Genomic DNA, 12,603 nt, shown 5'->3' with positions numbered 1-12,603 from the left:
GCTGCAAGACAAGCATGTCGATTAACAGAGGATCTTCCTGTGTCTTTTTCATAGGTGACATACGTAATGACTTGTATCTAACGCTGGAGCGGGGCGAGTTCGAGAGAGGCGGCAAGAGCGTCCAGAAGAATATTGAGGTCACTCTATATGTCCTTTACGCCGATGGAGACACCCTCAAAGTATGACACATTTGGAAAGCATTTTTAAAAATAACTTCAATTCATCCATGAGTTTAAAATTCATCCCATACATCCACATTTATAACCTCACATAAATCCATTCTACCACATTCCCTTTCGTTCCAGGACTGCATCAGTTTGGGCAGCGGTGAACCCAATACCAGCGAATATCGTTCTTTTGTGCTTTACCACAATAACAGTCCTCGCTGGAGCGAGATGGTCAAGCTGCCCATTCCCATCGACCGCTTCAGAGGGTCCCACCTACGGTTTGAGTTCCGACACTGCTCCAGTGAGTCAGTCAGCCAGCAATCATCCCATCATCTATGAATTCATTAGGACAGCTTGGATCACGCCGTTATGTAAGTGTGGTTTGTTGTGGAGCTGTGATATTATGATGTGATATTCGTGTTCCAGCTAAAGACAAAGGAGAGAAAAAGCTGTTCGGGTTTGCCTTCACTCCTTTAATGAGAGAAGACGGGACCACGCTATCAGATGAGAGCCATGAGCTGTATGTGTACAAGGTACGAGCAGCAGTGGCAATACTCTCGTTTTCAGTTTAACATCTTCACATGAAGCGAAACGGGGTGCTGGAGGCTACAGAACTGGGTCTATTATTAACTTTTTTGATGGTGGTGGTTAAAAAAAGCTTGTTGTGACGGGCTGGATCCTCCACTGCAGCTCACAGTAAAGACTCAAACACACGAGCTGGCCATTCTGTGCTTCTATGGAACAAACAATACATTCACCTTCTGATTTACCCATTCAAAATTTCCAACACTAATTGGAATTGTGCACAGCCGTAACTATTGTTATTGTATTCGTTATATCTGGGGCAGATCAATGGCTTCCAACCAAAAGGTCATGGGATAACATCTCAGGTATCTCTCCTGTGTATGTGAAAAAGTGTCTTTGAGTATGACAGAAGCCTCCAAATTATTGGATTTTGAGTATGATATTAATTTGCATTCAGGTGTCCAGGTTGCCCCAAACCTGTCGTTAGAAAGATTTGTTAGAAAGATTTAGCACTACAGACGCCATCAAAACATTCATCCAGCTTTAAAACACAGGAGGGTGGAGACAAAAGTGTCTTGGTAACCTTCTTTCACCAAATGCTCCTCAGGAATAGAGGAAGGAAGGAAGGAAGGAAGGAAGTCAAGGATTGAGGAGAAGGGATGAGGGAAGGGAAGAAGGAAGGGAGGAAAGGAGAAAGGAAAAGAAAAATGAAAGGAAGAAACAACAAATGAAGGAAAGAAAGGCTAAAGAGAAGGAATGAATGAAGGAAAGAAAGGAACAAAGAAAGAAAGGAAAGGAACAAATGAAGGAAGAAAGAAAGGAGACAAAAGTGAGGAAAGAAAGGAAGAAGAAAAAAGTCAGTCAGGAAGGAAGGAAGACAGGAAGGCTTGATTAAATTATGATCGCTGACTGAGAAGTCAAAAGTTTTCAGTCAGCCTTCATACGAGGTCTGTCAATAAAGTATAGGTCCTTTTTATTTTTTTCAAAAACTATATGGATTTCATTCATATGTTTTTACGTCACACATGCTTGAACCCTCGTGTGCATGCGTGAGTTTTTCCACGCCTGTCGGTGACGTCATTCGCCTGTGAGCACTCCTTGTGGGAGGAGTCGTCCAGCCCCTCCTCAGAATTCCTTTGTCTGAGAAGTTGCTGAGAGACTGGCGCTTTGTTTGATCAAAATGTTTTCTAAACCTGTGAGACACATCGAAGTGGACACGGTTCGAAAAATTAAGCTGGTTTTCGGTGAATATTTTAACGGCTGATGAGAGATTTTGAGGTGATACTGTCGCTTTAAGGACTTCCCACGGAGCGAGACGTCGCGCAGCGCTCCCAGGCACCGTCGTCAGCCTGTTTCAAGCTGAAAACCTCCACATTTCAGGCTCTATTGATCCAGGACGTCGTGAGAGAACAGAGAAGTTTCAGAAGAAGTCGGTTTCAGCATTTTATCCGGATATTCCACTGTTAAAGGAGATTTTTTTAATGAAAGACGTGTGGACGCAGCCGGTGCGGTGCGGCGGCACAGGAAAAACACCTCCGTGTTGATAACCATTTGTAAAATCCAGGCGGCTTTTGATGGCTTTCAGTGGAGTGAGTATATGAGAAATTGTTTAACAGCTGGACATGTTCCAACTTGTTCTTAAGGCTTCCAACAGAGCTGTGTTTCCTGTGGCGGAGCGTCGCGGCGGCTGCGAGCCAACGCTGCAATCCGTCCGCACGTCTTTCATTAAAAAAAATCTCCTTTAACAGTGGAATATCCGGATAAAATGCTGAAACCGACTTCTTCTGAAACTTCTCTGTTCTCTCACCACGTCCTGGATCAACAGAGCCTGAAATGTGGAGGTTTTCAGCTTGAAACAGGCTGACGACGGCGCCTGAGAGCGCTGCGCGACGTCTCGCACCGTGGGAAATCCTTAAAGTGACAGTATCACCTCAAAATCTCTCATCAGCCGTTAAAATTTTCACCGAAAACCAGCTTAATTTTTCGAACCGTGTCCACTTCGATGTGTCTCACAGGTTTAGAAAAAATTTTGATCAAACAAAGCGCCAGTCTCTCAGCAACTTCTCAGACAAAGGAATTCCGACGAGGGGCTGGACGACTCCTCCCACAAGGAGTGCTCACAGGCGAATGACGTCACCGACAGGCGTGGAAAAACTCACGCATGCGCACGAGGGTTCAAGCATGTCTGACGTAAAAACATATGAATGAAATCCATATAGTTTTTAAAAAAATAAAAAGGACCTATACTTTATTGACAGATCTCGTATGTGCCAGTTTTCAGTGGAAACTTGATAATGAGATCTGTGATAATTGTGTAGTTATTGCAATTCTCTTAATTTTGTTGCTGGACTTTACTCACCTTCACATCCTTACAGCAGGAGCTACTGGGATACTTACAAATGTAGCATATTTCCGCAAAGTAATATTTGATATTTCATAAATCTTCAAAATCCTCTGTCTGCCACTACTAACAAAAGCCTTCTGCAATAAAAATCCAATGTTTGCAAAGTGACTTATTGCCAGGAGCAAACTTTTATTCACATTTCAATTTTAGCTATTTAAAACAAATGTCTAACTTTCTTATATTTTTCAGAAGGACTCCGACACTGGGGTCAGGAAGTGCCTCTTGTATCAACATATAAATTCATGCTGGTTGACACTTTATTAAATTCATATTGCAATCAATTTAGAAGTACTTTGACAAAATAATCTCATTTTTTCATTACCATGCAACTAATTTCCTTTTCATACTGACAAATGATGCCATCCAAAGTATATTTCAGAGGTATTCCACTGAGCAGAGTCCTTCTGTTTATGATATGTGACTGCACAGGGGCGTCTTCTTTGCAATCAACTTCACCTTTTTCTCTTATGTAATGCATTTTCCATAACATTTTAGCCCAGTCTCATGCTTTTTTTCTCATGAACATTTCATCAGATCACATTTCCTTAGATCAAGTTTCTAACTGGTTCTTGGTTATTTCGCTATTTATTAGTGATATATTGACAAAAAATGATTTAAAAGCTTTTCATCCCTAGAAAGAACGCCCCTAGATTCTCTGAAATATTCTGTAGTGTCTGTACACAGTGCCTTTTGAGTTTTAGAGACGTATTCTTGAAAGTAAATATTTGCTATGCTGATGGCCTGAATTATTCAAGGACCATGTCCTTAAGACAGTGAAACACTTCTCAATTTACAAGATTGATAGTAAAAAAAAATCCATGCATTAGTAAATGAACAGCAAGAAAATATGGGATTTATAAGGATATATTAGAAAAAAAGGCCTCTGTGCAAGTTAAATGGACACCTAATTGTGAATGAGGCAAATGCATGAAGTTGGATGATAATTACAACTGTTTTACTCAGTCCTCTCTTTCTGCCCTCTGCAGTGTGATGAGAACGCCACTTTCAGTAACCAGGGCCTGTACCTGAGTCTACCATGCTGCAAAGAGGACTTCAACAGCTGTCCCAGCCTACCAGCCAACCTCCCCTTCCAGAGGAGCCCCAAAGAAACCTTCTGGGTCTCTACAATATTGTGCTCCACCAAACTCACACAAAATGGTAATGTTGCATTTTAATTTCTATTCTATTCTATTAAATGGACAGCATTTCAATAGCACTTTTCCATCTATTGCAGATGCTCAAAGTGCTTTATTCTATTCTGTTCTGTAATTTCAGTGGACCTTCTAGCCCTTCTGAACTGGAAGGCCCATCCAGACAGGGTGTTGGATATCCTGGGTCGACTGCGTCAGATCAGCGGAGAGGAAATTGTCAAGGTAACTATATGCCTTTGATACTTGCTCTCTTTAGAAGATCCTTGAGTATTGCTGGAATGACTTTGTGTCAGACGAGTGGTTACTTAGGGAGACTCAAATGAGGAAGATCTCTTACATTGTGAGGGAGCATGTGCTTCCACATTGTGTGCATGTGATATGCTTGTTTGGTCATGATCTAGCATGCAGGTACCTCAGTGTTGAGGACCCCAGTGGCTGGAGAAGGTCAAGGGACATCCACACTTCATGACAATGAACATATGGTCCCACTCTGGTCAGAGTGGGACCATATGTACACTGGCAGTATTAATTTAACACTGGTGATTTTACTGTGTATACAGCGTATAATTCTTTAACCAGCGGTACAGAATATTTCACTTCAGCAGCAGACCACATTAACACACAGCTACAGTGAAACTGTGATGATACTTTTCTAGATTTGCCTAACTTATTTTAGCATTCGGCATTTCTTAATTAAAGCATATATTTGGCTGTCGCTTTACCAAATCAAACAATTTCCAAAATCCAACCCCTCATCTGCGTCATGACACCTGGATAATAGCTCAAGTAGGGGATTGCCTGCTGGTGTGAAATTCAGGGGGGAACTTGAGTGCCCTGTGGCTGCTACAGGAACCATGAAGGCCCAACAGGAACCCTGAACACAAGAAGGCTAATGGGACTCTGCTGAAAAAAGAAGTCCTCAACAGCAGATCATGTGGAGGAAGTGATGGCTTGTAACCCAAAGACTGTGAAGGTGGATGAAGGCTGCAGCAAGTCCTCAGCCCCCAATCAACTGGGCTTTCCCAGCCATCGGACCAGGTGTCTCTAGATTGACCCTGGATGTAGATTTTCTATGCTGCGCCCGACACCCACAAGTCGTTTGGTGTCTGTTCAGTCATCGCCGTGTCTGCCATCCCGTCTGGGAATTGATAAAGAGATGATCTTTCTCACCACTGAGGGACTGCCATGATGACAACGACAATGATTACCAACTCAAATTTGTCAAAAAAAGATTTGATTACCACATTTTGGTGATGTATCAACCTTTGTTTTTAAATTTCATTCCCTTTCCTTTATTGTGATGTTTTGAGCTTCTTCTGCTCTCCTTACAGTTCTTGCGAGATGTCCTGGACACACTCTTCTGTCTGTTAGATGACAACACTGATAAATATGGACCTCTGGTTTTCCAGTCACTGGTATTAAACCTGACTCATAATTGCATTGATTCAGTGGGGCAATAATCGCATATTAAGAAAATTAACAAAGTCTACATTTGTCTGTGTGTATTCAGGTGTTCATCATTAACCTACTCAGGGACAGCCGGTTGTACCACTTCAGACCTGTCATGGATTCCTACATACAAAATCATTTTGCTGGTGCTTTGGCTTACAAGTAAAATAACATTTATTTATTTATTTATTGAGTGAAATGCTGATTTGTAAAATCCTCATGTTGTGTCTAACCAGATCCTTACTCTGGATGGCATTACCCTGACCTCTAGTAATACTGTGAGAAATCTTGGAGTCATTTTTGATCAGGATATGTCATTCAAAGCGCATATTAAACAAATATGTAGGACTGCTTTTTTGCATTTACGCAATATCTCTAAAGTTAGAAAGGTCTTGTCTCAGAGTGATGCTGAAAAACTAATTCATGTATTTATTTCCTCTAGGCTGGACTATTGTAATTCATTATTATCAGGTTGTCCTAAAAGTTCCCTAAAAAGCCTTCAGTTAATTCAAAATGCTGCAGCTAGAGTACTAACGGGGACTAGAAGGAGAGAGCATATCTCACCCATATTGGCCTCTCTTCATTGGCTTCCTGTTAATTCTAGAATAGAATTTAAAATTCTTCTTCTTACTTATAAGGTTTTGAATAATCAGGTCCCATCTTATCTTAGGGACCTCGTAGTACCATATCACCCCAATAGAGCACTTCGCTCTCAGACTGCAGGCTTACTTGTAGTTCCTAGGGTTTGTAAGAGTAGAATGGGAGGCAGAGCATTCAGCTTTCAGGCTCCTCTCCTGTGGAACCAGCTCCCAATTCAGATCAGGGAGACAGACACCCTCTCTACTTTTAAGATTAGGCTTAAAACTTTCCTTTTTGCTAAAGCTTATAGTTAGGGCTGGATCAGGTGACCCTGAACCATCCCTTAGTTATGCTGCTATAGACGTAGACTGCTGGGGGGTTCCCATGATGCACTTTCTTTCTTTCTCTTTTTGCTCTGTATGTACCACTCTGCATTTAATCATTAGTGCTCGATCTCTGCTCCCCTCCACAGCATGTCTTTTTCCTGGTTCTCTCCCTCAGCCCCAACCAGTCCCAGCAGAAGACTGCCCCTCCCTGAGCCTGGTTCTGCTGGAGGTTTCTTCCTGTTAAAAGGGAGTTTTTCCTTCCCACTGTTGCCAAGTGCTTGCTCACAGGGGGTCGTTTTGACCATTGGGGTTTTACATAATTATTGTATGGCCTTGCCTTACAATATAAAGCGCCTTGGGGCAACTGTTTGTTGTGATTTGGCGCTATATAAAAAAAATTGATTGATTGATTGATTGTGCAAAATCAGATTTAGTGTCTGTCACTGTCAAAAATAGCTTGGATTTCATTTTAAACATCTTCAAAGTTCCACTATTATTCGCTTTGACATATGACCCTTGGTAGGAAAAACACATTTCAGAGTAAGGCATTGGCGTTAAAATGAAACATGTATGTACCCTCTTCTTGTGGTTCTTTTACTTGTTTTATTGTTTGAAATAATAATAATAATTTATAAAAAAACATTGCACTGTTTAGCAACATTTGCACAAAGTTCAAACTGCAGGTTCTCATAAATCTGATCTTTTAATTTTTTCATTGAGCATTGATGGAATGCTGCCAAATTTTGATGTTAACTGGATATGTGATGCTGACTGCAGTGATATGCTCTGAAGAGAAGGGGAATGAAAAGCAGCAGGAGCAAGACTGAATATGGATGAGTGAGAACGAGGATGGTGGAATAGCGATATGGTTAAGGTAGATGAGTTTAAATAATTAGGGTCAACTGTTCAAAGTGGAGAGTGAGTGCAGCTCAGGTGGAGTGCATGGAGAAAGGTGGTAGGAGTCACCTGTGTTAGGAGAACTGTGGGAGTAAAAGGGAGAGTTTATAAGACAGTAGTGAGACCAGCTATGTTGTATAGCTTGGAGATGGTGGTGTTAACAAAAGTACAGAAGGTGGGGCTGGAGGTGGCAAAGGTGAAGATGCTGCTATTTTCTTTGGGAGTGATGAGCACAAACAGGATTACGAATGAGCATTTCAGAGTGACAGCGTATGCTGGACAGCTCGGAGACAGTGTCAGAGAGAACAGACTGAGATAGTTTGGACATGTATAGAGGAGGAATGCATGGTATATATGGAGAAGGATGCTGAGGATGGAGTAAACAGGGCAGGAGGAGCAGAGAGATGCCAAAACTTTCTGGATGTGGTGGTGGGTGTTGCAGGAAAACAAGCAGAGGAGATGTAGACTGCAAATATCTGATCAGATTCACTTTCTTTCTTTCCAGTTTCTACAGTCCAAACATGCACATTAAGGTTCTTACTTCTTGTAGAACTGGAGTTGCATTAGGAAAAGCATGCAAAGTAAATCTTGGTCAAATTGGATTCCAATGTACCCCCAATGAATGGGAACAGCTGGCTTGTTGTACATTTGTATTTGCCTCAACCTTCTTGACAGTAAACCATTGTCCTCACACATTTTCAGTTCAGTTGATCATGCCCATCAATATTGATGGCAAAATCGTTGATTGTACTGATTTCATTGAACCAGGTTATTTCTAATTGAACTGAAATGGTCTTTATAGTATTTTTGGATATTAACTCCATTATCCATTATTATCACTTACTAGGGTATTCCCATGACTTTCTATGGACATATGTTATTGGTCAAACAAAATAACCCAAGATGGTGGAATACGCTCCCAGACAGCTGTATTTCTGTATAAATGAGCTAGGCTTTTCCCTTCCCTCTATATTTTGTAAAAGTAAACAAGAAATAAACACTTTTAAATCTGAAAACCCTGTTTTTGTAACCAGGTAACGCTTCTGAAGTGATTTACAAGACATCTCACTGAGACGTTAGTTAGCTAACAGGAACATCACCATGACGCTCGTATTGAAACAAATCAACCGTCAAGCATTCAAACAAACAAGGAAAAGCTCATATGACAGGATGTCTTTTTATTTTATGTGTGATAGTGGATGTGGTTCACTTACACTTGTGAGGTTTAAGTGAAAATAATGACAATAGCGTTAGGGTCAGCCTCAGGCTGCTAATGAAATGTTGGGCTGTTAACTGTTAGATTCTGTTATTTCATGTTAATTAATTATTTCAAGTTAATTAAGTTTCACCATGTACCAAGTAGCTAGGTTGAAGACAAGGGGTGGAGCTTCCCCTCAGTCTGTGGGGAACCAGTAAGTTTAGAACTATGAGACTAAACCACACCCACTGTAACACCCACATTGTATAAAAGTGTTGTACAAGTTATGTGCGTGGTCCCTTCACAAGATGGAGTCCGTCTGTGGGGACCCGGGCCTGGTTTCAACGTGACTTTCAATAAATTCAAAATGAGGAATATGTTGAATTTTTTTCTTTGTAAGGGGCAGTAAATTACATAAAGAACCGGGAGAAATTACATAACAATGAACAGAGGGTCAATGATCAACCATAGTGCCCTCCAAAATCATGTTATTGTATAATTATAAAGACAATCGGTGATCTATGTTGACTTCAAGACCCCTTTAACATCCACAAAGTTAAGAGTGATATTGACTCTCAGGATTATGAATGTTGTATGTGCAGAGAGCTGATTCGATGTCTGAAGTGGTACATGGACCGCTCGGCTGAGGTCGTCCGACAGGACCACATCCAGGAAGCAATGAGGGTAAAGCTCACATGTACTTTATTCTGACTCACTTCTTTCCTGCTTCCTTCACTGGGCATAAATTCTCAAGAAATGATCAAAGAGGAGTTCTGATAAGGAGCAATGCAGCGCCACTGGAAACAAAGCAAATAAAAGGAAGTTGTCAAATAACTCTCCAGATATTGACTTGCACAGAGTGCATCCATATGTATTTCCTCCTCAATATGAGATAATGTGAAGGGATATTCTGTTACCAGACCAGCAAATTGGAAACATTTCTTTCATATATTGATTTTCTTTGGCGAAAACCCATTTGGCTCAATGTGTGTTTGTTAAGGAACTGGTAGTTTCGTGTGGTGAGTATCTTAACTGACTGAAATGCACAATGCTGACTCTCCACCAGGCTCTGGAGTACCTCTTCAAGTTCATTGTCCAGTCTCGCATCCTGTACTCTCGAGCCACCTGCGGGATGGAGGAGGAGCAGTTCCGAGTGAGCATCCAGGAGCTTTTCCAGTCAATCCGCTTCGTCTTGAGCCTGGACAGCCGCAGCTCAGAAAACCTGGTGTTCACACAGGTCAGACACCTCACACCTCTGATGACATACGTGCCACCTGCTCTCCAGTCTTGCGTGTAATTGCTTTTTGTTGGATCTCCTGTGTTTGCGTTTCTGTTGCTTTGATTTCTTTTGCTTGTGACTGATGCTTTGATCCCTCTCCTCCACTGTTGCACCGTTCTTGATTTGGTGTTGGACAGTTTAAGGGTGTGATCAGCTGCATGTCTCTTTGGTCATGTTCCGGTGCTGTCGTCCATCTCTGTAAGTCACAGTGCCCCCCTGTGTTGGTTTCTCAGTGCAGCAGAAGCTGTGTTTCCCCTCCAACCTGATCAAACAGGTTGATAAGTTTTAATTCACTGATTTCAGGCTGTGATTGTAGAGATAATGTGTGTTACCACAGTAAGACACAGTGAAGGCTCACTTATGAAAATTATATTTGTGTGTGTGTGTGTTTAAATTGTCATGGAAGCTGTATGCATACCAGAATCTGTCCTCTCGGATTTGTTTTCCCCTCAGGCGGCACTGCTGAACAGTTTCCCGGATATTTTTGATGAGCTGCTGCAGATGTTCACTGTTCAAGAAGTAGCTGAGTATGTCAGGGGCACCCTAGGGAGCATGCCCAGCACGGTGGACATCGGCCAGTCCATGGATGTAGTCAAACTGCAGTCCATTGCTCGTACTGTCGAGAGTCGCCTCTTCTTCTTTCCCGGTAGGAATGGAAATTTAAGTATTTCCTTTTTGTGCAGACAACCCAATCTCTTCTCAAACATGAGTCGACACTGTCATGTACTGTAGATCCATGCAGTTTTTTTTTTGTTTATCTGTAATTTTGGTGTTGTCCTCTTCCTTCAGAGTCTCGGAGTATCTTACTACCAGTTGTTCTGCATCACATCCATCTGCATCTGCGCCAGCAGAGAGAGCTGCTCATCTGCTCTGGAATCTTGAGCAGCATATTTTCAATCATAAAGACAAGCTCCATGGTGCTGCACCACATTCAACAATACACAATGCCTTTGATCTTTCTTCCTTGAACTTTGATCCTGGATTCTTTAATCCTGATCCTGCCTGTGATCTTTGGCTCTGAACCCAATAAAGAGGTGGCTCATGCCTTTGATTATTCAGCTTTGAGCGCTCATGTTGATTCCATTAATCCCAGTTAAAGGCTCAAAGCAATCAGGGACTCAGTTCAACAATAAGAAGTATCAAAATCAAATCCCTTTGATCTGGATTAGTGTCATCCTGGTTACAAGGTTCAAAGAAAAGCAGCAACTGCAACAATCTCCTTGGCAAGCTTGAAGGATCAAAGATCATAAGCCAGAGTCAAAGATGAGGGATCAGGAGTAATGGCTGGAAATTAGGATTAAAGGTCAAGATCAAACTTCAGGGTCACAGGCCAATCAGGTTCAAAGATAAGCATAAAAGGCTAGCAACCAGGATCTAAGCATTATACACATAGAATGAATAACTGTCTCATAATAAAAAGAAAGGGATTCTCTTCAAGAGATAGTAGATAGATAGATTGATTGATTTTGTGTCATTACAAATGCAATGAAATTTCCTCCCACCCAGTCACCTCAGACAAAAATACAATTAATCCACAATTATTACAAGTTGAACATAATAATGGCACACATCAGAATTAGAACACCCATACATATACATTTGATTGTTTATGTACATTAAACTTTAAGACAGTCCATCATCCGAATTGAGGCAATGTGAATGTGGCGGAGGGAGCGCAGCAGTGTCCCGCACAGCTGCGAGCTCAGGGGAGAGTCAGGATGGAGGCAAGGAGGGGGGAGTGGTGGTAGATGTGGGGTGGGGGAGAGATGGGGCGTGTGTCATGAGTGCAGATGAGATGAGTTCTGACTGTCGGGGAGAGCAGAAGATAAGAGGGCAGCCGAATGGTTCACCAAGGCCATAGAAATTCTTCTGGAGGAAAACAGTGGGGCGTTTTGACCTTCGGGGGTGATAAGCCTGCCATGTTTAGGTTGAGCAGAGAAAACACATTTGCAGCTCCTCTGACCAACCAAATCCAATTTATGAGTATTCCCTGGTCTCCGACATCTTCCTTAGCAGGGCGTACATTTGCTCCGAGATGCTATCCAACTTACGTCTGAGTTCAAGGGTTAACGCAGTCTGAGAATGTATTGCCTTGCCCAACTCATTAATCATGACGGACAGCTGAGGGGTCGTGGTTCTGGTAGCAACCATCTTTCCAATTCTCCAGTAGGTCAGGGCAGCACATAAACCAATAAGTACCAGCCCTACCATGATGAAACCAAATATAAATAAATCTTCGACATCCTCCAGAGAGAATGGCACCAAGCATGCAACAAGCCATTTTTCCCAGGTGTCGGGAACATAGCCCGCAGAGTAGGTTCCATCTGGGCAGGGTCCTCTAGCCCTGATTTCCTTGTTGAAAAAATGGTGTCAGTAGCGTTCAGAAATGAGTTGATCAGTTCCATGGTTAATTCAATATAGTTTGAAGAATTCACAGTCTGGTGAAGTAGTTTACTTTGAAGGTTGGAGCAGAGATACAGGAAGAGAGAGGAGGAGATGCGACCGCCCTCGCCGGAGTCCCGAGCTGAAGTAATAAACTGAAGGCTGTTGGAGCTTGGTGGTTTTCAAGGGTCCTAATTGCAAAATATTTGATATTTAGATATTATTGCAGCACTTTAATTGATGAAA

General features: G+C 42.0%; 1 protein-coding gene across 1 annotated transcript in view; it reads left to right on the top strand.

Moving 5' to 3' along the window:
* LOC117512544 (dedicator of cytokinesis protein 3-like) overlaps positions 1 to 12,603 on the top strand; it is a 173,113-nt gene that overhangs the window by 122,362 nt on the left and 38,148 nt on the right. The window contains 11 exon segments of the mRNA XM_034172653.1: positions 55 to 179; positions 306 to 468; positions 594 to 700; positions 4,083 to 4,254; positions 4,372 to 4,469; positions 5,579 to 5,662; positions 5,758 to 5,858; positions 9,299 to 9,380; positions 9,763 to 9,933; positions 10,429 to 10,621; positions 10,765 to 10,892. Coding sequence (XP_034028544.1) covers positions 55 to 179; positions 306 to 468; positions 594 to 700; positions 4,083 to 4,254; positions 4,372 to 4,469; positions 5,579 to 5,662; positions 5,758 to 5,858; positions 9,299 to 9,380; positions 9,763 to 9,933; positions 10,429 to 10,621; positions 10,765 to 10,892 — 1,424 coding nt within the window.

Source organism: Thalassophryne amazonica, chromosome 6 (genome assembly GCF_902500255.1).
Source record: "Thalassophryne amazonica chromosome 6, fThaAma1.1, whole genome shotgun sequence".
In the NCBI taxonomy this organism is placed as follows: Eukaryota; Metazoa; Chordata; class Actinopteri; order Batrachoidiformes; family Batrachoididae; genus Thalassophryne; species Thalassophryne amazonica.
Note: the sequence above shows the minus strand (reverse complement) of the source record. Positions and strands in the feature narration are given on the sequence as shown.